The 18,655-nt window shown below is 44.9% G+C and overlaps 1 protein-coding gene across 7 annotated transcripts in view; it reads left to right on the top strand.

The window, feature by feature from the left end:
- Positions 1 to 15,868, top strand: part of ST18 (ST18 C2H2C-type zinc finger transcription factor) — a 257,754-nt gene extending 241,886 nt beyond the window's left edge. For all 7 annotated transcript variants that reach the window (XM_058699371.1, XM_058699372.1, XM_058699373.1 and 4 more), the window contains 4 exons: positions 2,563 to 2,651; positions 8,314 to 8,417; positions 10,540 to 10,683; positions 13,384 to 15,868. In XM_058699371.1, the coding sequence (XP_058555354.1) occupies positions 2,563 to 2,651; positions 8,314 to 8,417; positions 10,540 to 10,683; positions 13,384 to 13,524 (478 nt within the window). In that variant the 3' untranslated portion in view covers positions 13,525 to 15,868. The remainder of the gene's footprint in view (positions 1 to 2,562; positions 2,652 to 8,313; positions 8,418 to 10,539; positions 10,684 to 13,383) is intronic.
- The last annotated feature ends 2,787 nt before the right edge of the window (positions 15,869 to 18,655 follow it).

Genomic DNA, 18,655 nt, shown 5'->3' with positions numbered 1-18,655 from the left:
CTCTGTTCCAGTAGAGAGCACTGTTCTAAGTACCTTACGTGCTTTATTCCTTTAATCCTTTACGAAACCCTGTGAGCTACAGAGGTAGTGCAATTACCCTCCACTGACAGAAGAGGACAAGTGCAGGGAGGTTCAGGAATTGCCCTTTTGCAGGCGGTGTCGGGACAGCAGCGCCCCTGTCGTGACCCTCCTTGGTGTTCAGTGAATCTTTCTGTGTGCCAGCCTCACGCACACGGTTTGCCCCCAGCCATTCTCTAAGGTAAATTCTGCCATTTTTTTCATGCTAACATTCCGCAAAACGGGAATAAGTACAAAATTTACCTTAGAGGATGGTCGAGAACAGTTTGGCCCATGCATTTACATCAGCATAATATTTACAGACTATTTTAAAACCTTGCTTTAAGTCTTACATGACAAACTTCTACTTTGAAAAAAATAGCAGTCTGAGAAGACAAATGATTTTATATTAAAACACACACACACACACACACACACACACACGATGGACGTTTGTAGTTTCAGAACCAGAACTTCTATGACCTCATTTAGTGCTATGCCAGAACTTTGTAATTTGTTTGAGAGCTTTAATATACATAGTGATGTCCACGTAAATCGTGTCATCTGCTATTTGACTTTAACAAGGCAGATGAAGATATAGTTTAACATCGCGCTGATAAGTGGTAGACTTATAAACTGGGTCAAAACCATTGTGACCTGCCTTTTCTCCTGCCTTTGCAACTCGGAGCCCAGACCGTGATGGTGACACCCCAGCCAGCCTCCACCTACGCAGCAGGTGGAAACCCTGTGGAGGACATGTTCATCCTCAAATGGGAAGACAACCATTGATCGTATTTTCCTATCCCATTGTTTTACATTTAAGATTTGTTTCACCCCTTGGAAGATATAACTACGTTGGAAAATACAAAATATCAAGTGGTATTTTGAAATCGTATCCTCACTTTCATAACTTCCCGTACGCTTTAGTTCTAAGTCACACAGCTGCGGACGCGTCACCAACTCTCCTCACCACTGTTACAACTGGACGTGTGTTGCCCTGCGGTAGAAACAGAGCAGGTTGTTTAGATGACAGGGCCAGAGAATGTTCCTGAGCTCTTAAAAGCCATCACTGTTCCACTACAAGTGGACTTACAGGTCACGTTCAAAATCCACCTTACCAGCTAAATATTAATCTTGTTCATGACAGTTTTCTGAGAACACACTATGTGACATAAAATAAGACAGACTTGTGCTCACTTTGCAGAAAAAATAAAGATAATGAAGCTTATAGGCCACACTTTACAGTGAGAAGCTTACAAAATAAGGAAAATCCAGTTCACGGTTCTGTTTGTGCTTTTTCATTATTTTCTTTTCCGGTGCTAAATATTTCATAACGTAGCAAATTTTGGCAAACCACATGGCCTTCTTTTTATATGTAATATTATATACCTATTATTTTTATATTTCACATAATCTCCATATAGAATGACTTAGAAGTCATTTAAAAATATGTTCATTTAGCAAACATTTATAAGGGGCTTTGCTTCAGAAATATTTTTTTTTCACTCTGCCAAGTGTCCTGATGTTCAGATCGAAAATGATTGTTTCATATACGAATTGTAACCAAATGTCTGTGGGGAAAAAATATTTGAAGTGGCTGATTTGTGACCATTTTTAATGGTGCTTAAAAATCCTGTCTCTAAAAATATAGCAAAGTTGCAACAGAATTAATGGTTGCTTAAAAGAACAAAACTGTCTCATCACGTACTATAAGACACAAGTTTTGTTCAACGTTGTCATGATCATTTTGGTGCAATTTAAATAAAACGGGTGACATTAAAGAAAGGAAGCATAGCGGAAGGGTGTAGCTATTAAGGAAAAGGGGTAAACCCCACTGCAGGAATAGACACTGCCCACAGGGAGCGCACCTGAATATATTTACAGTGCTTCCTTTTAGTCTCCTTTCGGACTAGAGATTTTTTTAAATGACAATTAACGTTTTAAAAGCTAGAGGACAAAATAGAAACAGTCCCATGCCCAAATGGTATGCGCTACACCTGTTTATTTTTATCATTTGGGGTGTGTATTAATTCAAGCCATTCTGTAAATATCAGACTACAGTATATAAGAAACAGGAGGAAGTAGATTCTGCTGTATTATTCATGGAATCTTGACTAATTTGGAACAATTCTTATTTGCAGCACGTATGTACAGTCTGACATTTATGGAAAATAAAGGGACCACTACAAAACAAGGCACTTATATGAACGCAGAATAGTAACTTTAACAAAATTAATTAAATGATAGTATCAGCAGTAGCTATTTGTGTTTTGATTTAAAGAACAAAAACACAAAGCACTATTACATTATTTGAGGGCCTTTGCTTTCGTTTTCATAGATGTTACATGTTATTTCTACAAAGAGACTGCAGATTATAATGTAATTACTTGGCAGGCAAAGACAGTAAGTGGGAATACAAAATTTTAATCTTTGTAAGACGCAATGCATGTGAAAAGGGAGAAATAATATGTATTTCACACATTGGTATAATTTCCATGTTCACAGCTTATCTGGATGTCCTCTAAATGCACAAGCCATCAAAAAGGGCAAGGTCTCAGAAGAACTGATGACCATCAAACTCAAAGCGACAGGCGGTAAGAGCACAGAGCTGAAGGCCGCCGTCCCCACCAAGGTCTCAGCCGGCTCCCCAAAGTGTTCTCGTGCCAAAGGATTCTCTAAGTGGGAAGTGCGATTTTAATATACAAGAAGGAAGCTTTCCTTGAAATTGAACTAAAGCCATAACTTCGTCTAAAACACAATTTCTTGGGTTTTTTCCCTTCCTTCTTAGTAAGGATCTCCAACGGAAAATCAAGCAATGCTATTCAAGGGATTAGGAAACACTGGGTGAGGGGCGCCTGGGTGGCTCGGTCGGTTAAGTGTCTGACTTCGGCTCAGGTCATGATCTCGCGGTCTGTGAGTTCGAGCCCCGCATCAGGCTCTGTGCTGACAGCTCAGGGCCTGGAGCCTGTTTCGGATTCTCTGTCTCCCTCTCTCTCTGCCCCTCCCCTGTTCACACGCTGTCTCTCTCTGTCTCAAAAATAAATAAACGTTAAAAAAAAATTTAAAAAAAAAAAAAAAAAAAAAAAAAAAGGAAACACTGGGTGAACTTTTGTTTCCCAGTGCTCAAAACGACAGCTTTTGCACTAGTGTGTGTGTGTGTGTGTGTGTGTGTATGCGCACACGTGCGCGCGTTCCCGGTATAAGTCTTCTATTAAATTTCAAGAAATACAGTTTTTGGCATTTATCTTTGAATCCTCAAATTTTGTTCCGTACTCAGAATGGTATTTTTATGATGAATCTGGATGATTTAAATTTATATCCAAATCTGTATCTGTATTTCCCTAGTGTCAACGCCTCATCAAAGTTAATAGATGCAGTTTCTGAGCTCTGTCTTTGGATCCTTCAATTTCCCTTTGATTCTTGAGCGCTTGCCCCAAGATTTCTCATCACTATTATCTCAGGCACGTGTTGTTTCCTTAGAACATCATTCTAAAGCATCCGGAAACCATGGCAAAGCAATCGTGTTTGCGTTGGAGATTTATTTGATGGTGTCTTTGGCACATAACTGGAACGGGGCAACCGTTGTTACTTTACTTCTTCGAAAGCGTTGCTCCATCTTCTTAACTTGTGTGTTTTTGGAACGAAGATGCGCAATATCCAAAGGAGGGCAACACTTTCGAGCTTCCTACTTCCCTCTAAGGCTTTCATCCGCCATCAGATGCGTTATTTCAAGTGGCCCCTTGGGGACCTGCTCTTCCTCCTGCAGCCACCGCTAAGAGGCAAAGGGGGTTGGGGGAGGAATAGACACGCTGGGGGTTAGGGGCTGCGCTCGCCATTCTGGCCCACATTTAGATGCTCAGCGGAAGTGCTTTCCCCAGGTGTCTTCCTTGTTCTTTAGAAATACTCCTCACTTCTCAGTGGCCTCTTAGCACATTCTCTGTGAAACTGGCACAGTTTAATATTTATTTATTCACGTGTCACCTTATTTCAAACAATATGTAAATGAAAGGGAGTGCGATGCTATATTAAAAAAAAAAAAAGCTACTTAGAAAGTAATTCAAAAAAAAAAAAAAATGAGACAAAAGGAGATCAAAGATAAGGAAGCCAGGTGGGGCAAGCCTGAGGATCCCAGAAGGAACGTGTGAAGCAAGGCACTTTGCGGTGGGTCAGAAGGGATCTCGGATTTGACTTCCGGCTTTTCAGAAGCCAAAGCAAAAGGAGAATATAATCGCTATGACAATCACACCGTCAGTAAGTAAATTCGGAGCAAAGAGTTTCTCGGGAACTGAGTGCGTGAAGAAAACATTTCCCATGAATCTTCATTATAAGAACCCAGCAACACCTTGAGCAGTAAAGGTAACGGAAGTCACAGAAGTCTCAGGCTGCTCCTGATAAAGAAAGAACAAGACGCCCAGCTGTTGGCACTACAGCAACTTACAGCGAAGCCGTGCGGGGCACACGGCTCTGCTGGGCTGCCCAAACCCCCTGGTAGACGGTCACAGAACCCTGGGGGCAGCTGGACTGCACACACGTCCTTCGAAGGGTGCTTTATAAATTGAGCATCTGCAGCCGAACTTTCAAAGGACACGGAGCAGCAGCAAGATGGCTAGAAAACATTGACAAGTGTCTGATCTGCCTCTATTCCAAATGGGCCAGGACATTGGAAACGGCATAGCCTCACAATCTAAGGAGCCAGGGGCTGATGCTCATCGGAAGCCTGAGAACCCACGGTGACTTGTGTGTGAAGAAAACCCCACCTGGTTCAAGTCAGGGTCAGGGAGGACATAAGTTCATTTGAGGTCCTCTATAACAGTGGGGCATCGTCCCCTAGTCCCCTGGCCCCCTGCCTTGAAGCTTGGACACAGCCGTGGTTCCCTGGATGACTTACAAAGGGGGTGTAACCCAACACTCTCTAGGTCCTAAGAAGAAAGTCAAATTGCAGTAAACTCAAGAGTGCATATGACTGTCAGCCTCCTGGTGGGCTATACGAAGTTAAACTGGGTACAGATCATTCAGGCAAATTGGTTAGTTGCAGGACACGTTGGGAGCATTTTACCGACAAACTAGTTAAAACATGGAAGCTCTACACCAAAAGCACTTACATTCACTTTAGAAGAATTGGTCTTTAGTTCTCTGCCCTTGCCATAATTAAATTGCCACCCTAATTTTTTAAACCATGACTAGTCCTTGATAGTAAAATTACAATGTCTGTACATGAACAAATGCTTGCCCTTCTATTCTTTGTGGGACAAGTAAAAGTTATGATGGCTGACCTACGTATACGTTCTTATACTTAGTAGACCTTTCTAGGTCTTTCCGTGTGGCAGAGTATCATGTTCTAAATATTGTTATACATCATTCTTTTCTGGATAGAGCTCTAACTACTTAAAGCCCCTTACAAGTTGAGTATGTCTGCTGTATACGCGTATATGCATCCCTTATAAATTTTTACAGAATATAAAATATCGTTATAAATTAGGTAATCCCTAGTTATGTATATTAGACACAGATTTAACCCAAGCAAAGAAAGCATCTTCCTTTGCTTTTAAACAGGTACACCCTTTAAAGAAACAGGGCCACTGAATAGTTCAGCAGAATACTCCTTGGAAAGTTTATATGGCTTCCTTGGTTAACAATACATACTTGGCCTACCCCAGGGCCCCACTTCTACTCTACATTCTGTTGTGTGTGTATCTGTCAGAGAACATCAGTGCACACATTTTATGGATACTTCCAAAACAGATGAAGTATCTATGCTAAAGGTAGCATTATAATGGTGGAGAAAACATATTCTCGAACCGGAGAGCTTGTGTGCTGAATCCCAGCTCTACTGCTTCCTACTTAACCTCTTCATGCCCTGGTTTTCCCATCCTTAAAATGAGTAATAAGCGTACCTGCTTCACGGGATCCTTAAGAAGATCCAGTGAGTTCACACTGGCAAGTGCAGGTGTGAAGTTCATCTGTTGCAGCCTCCCAGCTCCACTCAGTGGTGGAGGCTCTTAAAGACCGTAGGTACGGAGAGGAGGGGGGCAGACAAATAGATCAGTAGAAATAAATAAAGTCATGGATTCACGGGGAAAAAAATTACAAAAAGATTGGCTGAAATGCCTCCTCCCCCAAAATAAAATATCTCCCCCAATCCCAGAAGTCATAATGAAAACATTAGTTCATGTATTCATTAATTGCATGAGGATTTATGGAATTTATGGAATTATGGAGAATTTATGCTATTACCCTTTTGTGAGATCTCATCTCCAAATCATACCTTTCCCATAGGTGTCCAGGTACCTTTTGTTACAAGGCATCTTCTAAATGGCCCCATCGTGGTCAAGAGATGTGAGCGTTCTCACTCTCATTGGATGCCAGGAGAACGCAATCCTAACTAGATCTCGGTACCGAGAATCGGGGCTGTCAGAGACTTCTCGCAAGCATCCATGACTTAACAGCCAAAATTAAACCCTTGGTTTTCCCTCTGGAAGCTGCCATTCCGCTAGCCTTCCTCATCCCAGGGATGCCACTAGTCGCCAGCTGCTTGAGCGGAAACAGATGGTCTTCCTCGAGGACTCCGTTCACTCATCCCCTTTCTTCCATCCGTCACAAGTGTTGCAAATCCTACCTGCAAGTTTTATTTGAGTGCACTTCCGTCAGCCCTGCTTCCACTGCCATGGGGCAAAGGGCCATCCGACGAGCCAGGACCCCAGGGATAATCTCCTAACCAGTCTCCTGGTTTCTACCGGCTCCCTTTCACCGCATCCTCTACTCAGGACTGAGCTATGCTTTTGAAAAGCCAACCAGATCGCATCAACTCCCCTGCTTAAGACTCTTCACGGGTTTCCACTGCCCGAGAATAAGCCCAAGCTCTTTGTGAGGTGGCCTGCTTTCGTCACTCACCGTGTGTTCATTCACGGGGGCCTTCTCACAGTCCAGGGAGCAGACCTTCCCATTCCTTGCCTTCCCACCCCAGGACTCTGTGCCTTCTACTCCGTCCCCCGGGATGCTCATCCCACCCGGGTCCCAAGCTTTTCCTGGGCCTGCCTTGTTTGTAGTAGTAAAGGCTCAGATTAAATCCTTCCCCAGTGAGGGTTCTCAAAGCACCGCCTGTGTTTCCTTCCCAGGTCTTCATCTTTTATCAGACTTAGGGTCTGCCTCACCAGATACTATGTAAGAAAATGCCATTTTCTGAAGTGGAATTTTATTCCACAGAGACAGAAAGGAAAAACCATTTGACAAAGAAATATAGCAATAGAAGTTTTCGTCTGCCGAAATCAGAAAAACGCCAAGTGCTTAGAGCCCTCGTAACATGTTTAATTGGGAATCTGCGCTTCCTGGTGTCATCCAAATCAAGTATTTCAGACCCAGTTGTCTGAAGAAGATCCTGTCTAGGGTAGCAACCAGTTGAGCTCGGTGCTCGGAATTCTCCAGGTGCAGCCAGCCAGTTCGGAATAAATCCTGAGTCCCGTATCCCGGATGTTACAGAACCATTAGTGTGGTCCTGGGGAATTGTGTATTTTTTCTTAGGAGCCGTGTCACACGGTTGACTCATATTCAAAACGATCGAGGTCCTCAACTGCCGGGATCTTAGCTGTTGGTTCGCTTTTCTTCTTTACTGAATCTCGGAGCCCAGTGTTAGATCGATCTTGTGAAGTACTCCCTTCATTGGTGCCCGCTTGGCCTGTTTTGATTCAGGCACTTAATTCCTTACAATAAGGCACTACGTGCCCACAAAACGGCCACCTGGTTTTTCCTGCTTTGTGGAAAGCTTCAGGGCTTACGGGTTCGTTTTAACATTATATTGGTAAGCGTTGTTCGCGTTGTTTTTGGTGGGCGTGCCATGTGTTGCCAGGTTGGGCTTTTGTGAATGTGCCACGTACGTCTCATGCCCACCTCCCATCGCACACAGGCGGCCGTTTGTCTCGGGTGTGGACCTGGGAATGGAGTTGCTGGGGCGCAGAGCATGGGAGGCTCACCTTCAGGGGACAAGGGACTCTTTTCCAGGGTAGGAACCCCAGGGCAGAATGTAGAAATGTAGAAAAGTAGAAAAAGCTCTTTTCTACTCCCTCGTCTCACAAAGAAATCCCATCTTGTAACTCGGGAACCCACTCTTTTAGAATCTTGGATATGGGTCAGGGTAAAAATTCAGCATGTCAAATTAACGTCTAATTCTCACTTAGCAAACCACAAACGAAACATAAAATGACTTGTATTCTCATTGTCTCACATTTCCGTTTGCACTCAAGAGGGTCTGACTCTTTGTAGGTATAGAGAGTGATGAAGAAATTCGGCACCTGGATGAAGAAATAAAAGAACTGAATGAATCCAACCTTAAAATTGAAGCAGATATGATGAAACTCCAGACACAGGTAAAAACAACAAAACGACAGAAAGCTATTCTTTGTCTTTAAAGTGATCACGACCATTAGTGGGGGCAAAACACTGAACAGTTAAACCCTGTGATGAAAGATACACCATTACCTTACTATGAATACACTGAGCGTGCCTCGGTGACACCATATTGCAAAGCTTGGGCAGGTAGGTCGGTCACCCCGGGCCACCACTGGTTTGGTAGCTGGAGGCAAAGCTACTCGTGCGTTTGTCTTGGGTGCGTTAAAGCATTTAGAAGCAAAGCCGATCGTCCTGTAGTTAGAGTCCTGCAGAACACATGGTGATTTAGAAAAATTGTCACGAAAAGATACAAGAAGACTTAGTTTTATTCAAAACTCAAATAAAACAGAGCAACTTTTCCATTTACTTTTCCTGGAACACCTCTGAACGTGTGTTTGTTAGAAACAGGTCTTTCTGGAGATTTTCCTGGACAGAGTGTTTACTGAAAAAACCCAAGCAGTTTCTCAGTTCTGTAATCTCCTGTGTTATGTCTGCACCACCCCCTGAATAAATGTATCCAAATGGAAATTAAAAGTTCAGTCCAGGATTTTTTTTTTTTTTAAACGCGAATAATGACCATATTGCAGCAAGGCAGAGGGATGAGAATAATGAGACAAAGCCTGGGCAGAAGTTTCTTCCCCCCTTCTGTCTTCTCCTGAAACATGAGGTTTTAGGGCCTTTCTGGTTACTGACTCTCAGAAGTCCTCACTCACTGTGGCTTCGAACAGAACTTGGTTTCCTAAGCCACCGTGACCAGTTTTATAATCTTCCTTTAATAGCTAGCAGGTATACAAAAGAGCTTGACGCATTGGTTTACAAATCATGGGGACTCCTCTTGGGAACCATTCGTGAAGCAAGCAAGACCTCTGCCCTCAACGAGCTTAAAGTCTAGAAGGGTGAGATACAGGATAAAAAAATCGTACATGACAAATTACATTGTGTGAGACAAGGGGACAGGGAGAGGTGGCCAGATTTTAACCTGGGCCTGGGAAGAAGGAAATGTGTGGACAAAGACTTGAGAAGCTGAGGAGGGTCGTCAAACAGGTATGGGGGCAGAGCATTTCAAACCGTAAAAACCACAAGTGCAAAAACCCTAAATCCTGAGAAGGCCCAGAGTTCTGAGAAATAGCAGAGGGGAGCATGTGGAGGTGAGTGATCGAGGCGGGGATCCCAAGAGAGGTCACCCATGGAGCATCCTAGGCCCGTTTAAAGAGCTTGGTTTTGATTGCAGAACCATTGGGTTTTTATTATTATTATTATTATTATTATTTTAATGTTTATTTTTGAGACAGAGAGAGACAGAGCATGAATGGCAGAGGGTCAGAGAGAGAGGGAGACACAGAATCCGAAGCGGGCTCCAGGCCCCAAGCTGTCAGCACAGAGCCCCACGTGGGGCTCGAACTCACAGACCGTGAGATCATGACCTGAGCCGAAGTCGGACGCTTAACCGACCGAGCCACCCAAGTGCCCCAGAACCATTGGTTTTAATTTTGGCTTTAATGCAGAACCATTACAGGGTTTTGAGCCAGTATCAATCAATATATCCATCATATTTGATCTATTTTCGGGCTTACATTTGAAGAGACTGGTATTGGTAACTGTTGAAGACGAGCCAAGAAGAGATTGCATGGGGCCAAGCCAGGTGCAGGGCCACCTGCGAGAAGGCATCCACGGTCACTCCAGGGGGTGGACCCAGGGGCCGGCAGTGCAGGTGGGGACGGTGTCCATCTTGGAGACTGCGAAGGAGGAGCCCAGTGGGTGTGCAGTGAGAGAGAAAGAGAGCCTTCAGGGACACCTGGAAGGTCTGAGCGAGGTTCAAGTTGCTACCGTTGGGGTAGGCGAGGACTGCGTGTGGAGTGGGATTGGGGGAAGCAGCGAAGGCTCCCTCTTGCACCTGCTGAGCTGGAGACGGCCACCGTCCGGCCACGTGGAGAGGCGGAAATGGCGACTCACGGGAGAAGTCCGGGCTAGAGATGTAAACTTGGCGATGTGATCCCTAGACTTAGAGTGATCGCATGGGTTGCCGTTTGGTGAGGAGAAGCTGGGGGGCACGCGCTCCCCCAGATCAGCCGCTCCTACCCCAGGTGCTTTCCGTTGCAGATCACCTCGATGGAGAGCAACCTAAAGACCATAGAGGAGGAGAACAAGCTCATAGAGCAGAACAACGAAAGCCTGCTCAAGGAGCTGGCTGGCCTGAGCCAAGCTCTCATCTCCAGCCTCGCGGACATCCAGCTCCCGCAGATGGTAAGTCCGAGGCGGCACCTCCGCAAGCAAGGTCGCCGCCGGGCTGCCGGCCACGGCCGCTGCCCGGCGACGACCTCCCCGCCGGGGACCGTGGCGGATACGCACAAGTTACAGTAAGGCGGGGCGTGGTGGACCTCGCCCGAGTCCTTTAGAGTTGGCGGCTGATTCAAATCTCGCTTTACGATGTGAGATGAATGTCGGAGGCCAGAGCCCCCTCACTAAAAGTTTGTTTCTAAATGGAAAGCTTAAGCCAGCCACCCAACTCAAGAACCATTTAAAAAAAAAAAAAAGTTTTTTAACTTGGCGGGGTTTTTTCCTGCCAAGCATGAAGAACATACTTCAGTTCTCCCATGGAATAAAAAAGTGTGCAAGACATCCTTTCAAGACCGAAACGTGTTTGAGTTTTGGCAGCTATTTAAAATGCAGAGATAACGGGTTTCTATCACATTTTCATAAATAAAACACACATTTGGAAGAGAGGCCGCATTGTTGAATGCTTTTCATTTCATTAATGCGTGCATTTTTAGAACAAGTTTTTTAAAGCTGCAAATTTTTTATACAGAATGATTTAAAGAAGCAGCAGTTTAATGACAAAAGATGACTGGTTTTCCTGAAAGCAATAAATCCTTCAATTTACCCCACTTTCCAGCATGGAGCCCTCATCCGACTCAATTCCAAATGTGTCTCTTGACAATAAAAAAAGAAAATCGATAATGTAATAATAGAGAACACAAAGGAAAATAAATTATTACTTTATGGCCAATATCAAGGTAAATTATTGGATATTATTAGGATACTACTTATGAACGTTTGTGTAATTCCTACTTGAAATTTGTATTCATTAGTAGTTCTTCCTTCACAAGTGTCATAAAAATAATCACTACCATACAAGGGACCATGTACCCCACACAGCTGTCTACAAGGCATTCTAGTGGTGAGATTTAGGGCTGATTACACTACACGTTCACACACGCAGACACCAAAGACTGAGCCTCGGCATTCGCATTCTGTAGCTGAGGAAATCAAAGTTCAGAGAGTTCGTGTAATTTGGTCAAGGTTCAAGAGCCAGGTGAACCCGGCTTTACCGTGTGGCCTTTACTCACCTTGCCGCCAGGGTCGTAGTCGGGTTACAGACTCTCCAAGAAACACACGACACACAGGGCAAACAGGAAACCGTCGTTAGATGACATTCATGATTTAAATCAGCACTTTGCTGAAATAAGGCAGTCAGAGAAAGACAGACGTCATGTGTTTTCACTCACATGCGGCAGTTGGGAAACTTAACAGAAGACCATGGGGGAAGGGAAGGAAAAAAGAACCAGTTACAGAGAGGGAGGCAAACCATAAGAGACGTTTAAATACACAGAATAAACTGAGGGTGGAAGGGGGTGGAAGGGGGCGGGGGGGTGGCGGGGGGTGGGGAAAATGGGTGGCGGGCATCGATCGAGGAGGGCACTTGTTGGGAGGAGCACTGGGGGTTGTATGGAAGCGATGAGTCACGGGAATGCACTTCCGATGCCAAGAGCACACTGCACATTGTATGTTAGCGAACCTGACAATAAATTACATAAAAATCAATCAATCAGTCAACACTTTGCTCAGCACAACAAAATAACCGTCAGATTTAGCAAGCCTGCTTTCTAAATAGCAGCGATAACAATAACATCCTTTATAGTGTTTAGACCTTTTTAAATGCTTTATTTTTGAGAGACAGAGAGACAGAGCAAGAGCAGGGGAGGGGCAGAGAGAGAGGGAGACACAGAATCCGAAGCAGGCTCCAGGCTCCGAGCCGTCAGCACAGAGCCCCACGCGGGGCTCGAACTCATGGACCGTGAGATCATGACCTGAGCCCAAGTAGGATGCTTAACGAACTGAGCCACCCAGGCGCCCCGTATTTAGACCTTTTAAAAGTCCTTTCTTCCAAGCATTTTGTGAAGCAAGTGAAGCACGTGTCACACATTTTCAAAAATGTGGGGAAATGGAGGCACCAGGAGGCGGTTAGTGGCATTCCCCCTGTGTCATCCATGTCCACATTTATCAAGTGACCACTGTGTGAAGCACCCCATTAGGCAAAGGAGCTACCAAAACACACAAAAAGGATAAGGCACAAGCAGATCCTGACTTTGCGAATCTGAAATGCTACCTAGAAAAGAAACAGAAAAATAAAAAGTACATTACAATGATGTCGCAATGCATCGAGGGGAAAACGGACAAAAAAGCGTCTGAGGATGAAAAAGGAACAATTTCCACCCGGTCTGTGAGCAACCTGCTCCGATCTTAGCCCTCAATCCCAGCCCAGTGCTGCCACAGGAACCACCTGGTTCCCGCAAAGCATTCCTCCGCAGCCCCTCGGACTTTCACCTTCTGCAAACAGGGAGTCTGGGCTGTGCCGAGCGTGTGCAGTTGCTGAGGCTGCGTCTGGAGGGAAGTTGTGCAGCTTCGAGGGGTCCAGCCCAGTAGCTAGACATCCACCTCGTGTGGCTCCAAACTGAGCACAAAATTCCGGACAGTCCATCACATCAAGCCCATTAACGGAGTAAAGACGGAACAGGTGAATCCCGACACCCTCCGTGCAGCCACGGGCACCCTTCCCTTCCCTCTCAGACTCTGGGGCCATTGCTACCCTTTGTGTTACTCGGTCCTCCTTTTGTCCCAGCCTCAATCACTCTGATTCGTTCAATGTGTTTTATCTTCATTTAGGGACCTATCAGCGAGCAGAATTTTGAAGCATATGTAAATACACTGACAGACATGTACAGCAATCTGGAACGGGACTCTTCCCCAGAATGCAAAGCTCTGCTGGAAAGTATCAAACAGGCAGTGAAGGGCATCCATGTGTAGGACCACAGCGCTGCGGGGCAACAGAAATTGCAAACAGCAGGAACACAGCCGGATCTGGAAGGGGCCCCTGTGCTGCGAAGGCGCGCGGGTGGCCCTACTGCATTTACGATTGCAACATTGCACTAATCCCCACCCCCCCCCCCCAGCTGACATAAAAAGGAGAGAAGAACTATGATAGACTCTGTGGATTAAAAGCAATGCAGTCAAATATTAGATCTTATTTATTTTCATATGTTTTTATTTTATTTCTTCATTGCACTCTTTTGGGTTATTTTTGTTTTTGTAAAGTATATGTAAAATAAATGTGACATTTTTATATTTTATTTATTTCTAATCAAAGAGTTTTTTTATCTTTTAACTGCATTTTGAAGTCTGCCATATTTTTACAAGTGTGTTTATTAATTTATTTTCCGATAGAGTTTAAAGAGAAAGGCTACTCTCGCATCACATATCTTGCTGGGTTTCAATGAGAAAACAGAAAAGCAAGAAGGAAATCCTTGGCGAAGGACTGCACTATGGTCCGGTTTGATTTTTATTGCGCACTTCTTTTCCCCCCTTTCACTGGCTTTTGTATTTGTAAACGGGCTTGCGGCGAGGAGCGGGGAAGAAATAAGATAAATAGCGCCCACTAGTGGCAAATGCGCACTCGCAGAAGCACAGCGTACTGAAAGACCGCCTGTTCAGAATTTGTCAGCAATAATTAAACAGAGCAATCAGCAAAGTATTCGACTTGGCTGTACGGTCTTAGTTACTATGGATTATTTATTTGACATGTTTTAAAGAAACATAAGCTTTTTTAGTGATGCAGATTTGTCTGTCTGTTTTTCAAGTCGTATCAGATAGTTGGCAACTCTTATCCCAAGATGAGAAATAAGGCTTGATGTGACCAGCCAGGCTTCCCTGCCATATGTGGCTACGCTATACAAGTGACAATATTGGTGTAGATTTGTACTTAGCAAATACAAACACGTCCAAATGGGAAAATTTGTAGGTACCATATCCCCTGAAATAGCATTTATCTTACTGGGTGGACTGGAAAGGAATGGAAAATACACGAACACGCGAAAGAACGTTACTCCCATCTGAGTAACTGCTTTGAACACTAGAGACGTTGTCTTACCCTCCTTAAGCAACAGGAAAACTTCCAATCTGATAAAAACCAAACAGGCGCTACAAAGTGTACACAACTCACACCCACACAACACCCACAGATACACGCACTCACGCACACTCACACACACGGGAAATTGAGCCCGCAATCTTGAATTTCCGGGTGGATCAGAGTTTAGTAGTTGCTATAGTAAAGGCAATGTCTATTTCAGGGATTGTAAAGTAGTTAAGCATTGTTTCAAAAGTTTTTTTATATTTATTTTTTTTAAGAAAAAGGTATAGACAACCAGCTAAACTGCCTTTTTGGTGTGCACACACACCTCGTGTGCAATGTGCCTCCGTGTAAATGGACACTTGAACTTAGTGTGGGCTTCATTTTCTGTGCTATAACAAAAGTGTTTATTTTTTATTAGCCTCATGGATATGTAGATTGAAAGTGATGGCACTCACAGGCTTGATATATTCCACTGTTATTACTGTTACCTGCACAAATGAAAAGTAATATCGACAGTAACTCCACTCCCATGACACTGTGGTCGTTGTTATGTACTAAGTGGGGCTTATCTTCGGACTGGGGTTCATGTGAACCCTCGAACCTTAGTTTAGTGAACATGAGATGTCTGTTCTTAGGTAGGAACGGTGTTTATTTAAAAATCAATTTAAAAAAAAGAAGAGCTACCATATGTGCTGTCTATTATAAATGGGACACCAAACAAAGTTTTCTATTAAAAGTTACGTCCTTGCAAACATTTTGCTATACAGTCCTTGATAGATGCATACAAATAAGTTCACTTATGACAAAGACGAAAGTTTAATTTGCTAAATATTTTAACAAGTCTGTTATATATTTTATTTAATTTAAAAGAAATCTCTTACCGACCTACGTATTTATTACTATAATTTACTATGACTCCGGGTTAATTTATTTGTGTTGGCATAGTTTGAGCAGAATGTTTGGTGAAATATGTTTGTATTTATTTGCCTCCTTGGTACTTGATGTGTTTTGTCATGTGCACTGATTTTTTTTTTCCTTTCAACTCTGTTAATGGTAGATACTGTAAACTGGGTCTTTTGTAAACCACAAAAAGGCAATGATGTATGCATTTTTTTTTATTTCAAGTAGCTTGTTTGTATACTGTTTCTTCAAACGATTAATATTTCTTACATCAAAGCAACGAAATTGTGCTCAGTGCTGTACGTTTGATGTATGGTAGGAAATAAAAATTGATAATGAGCTGTGCTGTGATCTTTCTCGGGCCACTAGCTACGGCCCACCGTCGCCATGCCACGGAAAGTTCGATCCCCGAGGAGCTCTGCTGAGATGAGCTACCGCGGAGTCGAAGGGCCCTGGTGCCTTTCAGTTGTGCCAGCCAGGCCCCTTGGCTGATGGCCTCTTCCCGAGTGGACAGTTTTTGCCAACTGATCAGTTGTCTCGGCCTTCGGTTCAGTACACACATGCAGGCCAGCGGATGCCTTCGGGGCAGGGGGGACCTGCACTGGACGAACGGGTAACCAGCTCCCCTGTGGCTAGTAAGCAGGAAGACAGAGGCCCCACCCTGCGAGTTCCACAACCGCTTTGGGGACTGGGTACATCTCTGTATCCATCCAAGCCCGCTGAACTCAAAGGAAAGGAAAGTCATGGTGAGTTCTCGACAACGTCTCCTTTGCCTCTGTGTTCTTCCTCGCTAATGTCAAGCAGCCACCTTCATTTAATTGTCCGGTTTCTGCCCAGCTTTGCACATCTGTAGGACTAGCTGACATTATACTCCATGTGGTAAAACCCCTGTACTCCATGCAATGAAGCAGAACTGACCGAAGTGAAGTCTGGGTGGAACCCCAGAGGCACGCCCCGGGGTGCACTTGGGTGGACCTCCACGGGGCGGGGGTTGGCGCCCGGCAGTTAGTGACCAACATGGCTCTGAGTCACGAAAGTTATTCCTCTCGAACAGGCACATGACGCCCCCTGGGAAAACGGGTCACCAGGTGCAAAGCTGCTCGGCTGTGTTCTCAGCTCACCCTCCGCAGAGTGTGTGCATCCTGCCCCGACTGGGATTTTCCATCGGTAACTGGGGTCCGTGGCCCTGTCTCTGAACACACCAGATGAGGAGTGCGAGTCCTCTGGGAAATAAGAGAGTGATGGGTAGGCCTCATAGTCACACGACAGAGGTTTAACCGGAGGACACTTATGCCGGCTCCGCTTCTGGCTTCCATGCCCATCGGCCCAGTGAGGGACAACGAGGGGAGTACCTGCTACCGCGATGGCCGTGCAGGCTCCTGTGGAGACGGCGTGCAGAGGGAAGTCAGGTCCCGGAAAAGCGCCGGTTTCAGGGGCCCTGGGCAGGTGCGCGGAAAGGCATTGCGGGCAGCAGGAACTGCATGTGCGAAGGCATGCTGGTGGGACCAATGGTCAACAGAGCAGCCTAAGGCAGTGAACAGATCAAAAACGTCAGGAGAAGCGAGGAGGCGAGTGCCCGACGGGGGGCCGCGCTGTAACCGGCCACCTTGAGGGGTGTTCATTTCCAGGAGCAGACTCCAGGATGCCAGAGGAAGCTTCAGGACCACAGAACGGCGGGATCGGATTTCCGCTGGAGCTAATCATGCAAACAGTTAATGTTTTCTACGTCAAAGCGAGGCAGTTAGGCTCAGCGCTGTACCTTTGCCGTCCGGGAGAACGTAACAACTGACGGTGAGTGTTGTGCTTGTCTTCCAGCTACTACGTAGAGACCGTTCCCACCACTGCGTGGAAGGTGCCCGGGTCTTCAGACCCAGAACTAAAATGCTTCCACCTGAACCGATGTCCTGGACGAAATGAAAGGCGCCGAATGAATCTCCGACTTGCCTCGCTAGAAGAAGTTCTGAAAACGAACCTTGCGATGATACACAGATGATTTCTTAACAGTCACAAAACTAATGTTTTCCACCTCTCCTCCCACACATCATGGCCATTTTAGTGTGCTCTGGGAATAGTGCCCTGCTATTTCCTCTCATTATTCAGCAGATAATTATAAAGTAAGCAGATTTAATTAGCTAATAGCTGTCTACACTGTCAGACACCATCAGTGGAGCCTTGGATGCTGCGTCTCGTGAAATCCTCAGACGGATTTATGGAGTGAATATCGCCCTGTCCGATTAAACTGATGAGGAAACTGGTGCTCTAGAAAGTGAGTGACTTGCCCCAGACCAGAAAACTGGGAAAAGGTAGAGACAGGATCCGACCTCTTTCTAACCTTTGGAAGGTCCAGTCCACGGGGATCAGTCTAGTTACTGACGGTCTAGAATGGTCAGATGCCGCCTCACAGTTCGTAAACAAGAGCTGGTTAAGACGGCTTGAGCCCCTGGACTGGCTCGCCTACGCTTCACGGCCACAGTGCACGGGATCACGATCCACATTATACAAATAGAAACCTGAGGCTCAGGATAAAGAGTTTGCTTGAGGCCCCAGAGGTAAGTACCAGGGTCAGGATTCAACCCAACTCTGACCCGGAGGGCAGCTCCTGTCCCTTCTGCAGACCGTCATTACTGTCTTTAGACAACCCCTGGCTCGCCATCCCCCCCCCCCAAAAGTCGCAGTCGCTGGGCAAGAGGCGGTCATTTTAATCACGACTCCAGAGACAGTTGTTCGCAGAAGCATCATTTTCACATTTAAACCACACTCTTATGATATATTTCTCTTGTGAGGGCATAGCATAAAAATATGACACTTTAATAATTTATTTGATGAATTGGGATTGAAAATCTTACTACGCATTGTATTAACAGCCAAAAAAAAAAGAAAGAAAATGTAAAAACTCATTTTTTTAGGGCAAAACAACATAATTACTGTATTCTGGCAACAGCTACTTCATGTGTGCTCGACAGTTTGGGATTGACCTCTGACCAATAAAAGGCCACTGCGCTGACCTTTATCGGCTATTAAGTATTCAAAAACATAAAGAGAACGTGAAGTTCCCTGATCTTAAGAAACAGCTGTTGTTTTACAATTTTCCACTCAAATATGTATTATCATATATAAACACGGTCG

This window comes from Neofelis nebulosa, chromosome 14 (genome assembly GCF_028018385.1).
Source record: "Neofelis nebulosa isolate mNeoNeb1 chromosome 14, mNeoNeb1.pri, whole genome shotgun sequence".
In the NCBI taxonomy this organism is placed as follows: domain Eukaryota; kingdom Metazoa; phylum Chordata; class Mammalia; order Carnivora; family Felidae; genus Neofelis; species Neofelis nebulosa.
This window is presented reverse-complemented; position numbering and strand designations above follow the sequence as displayed.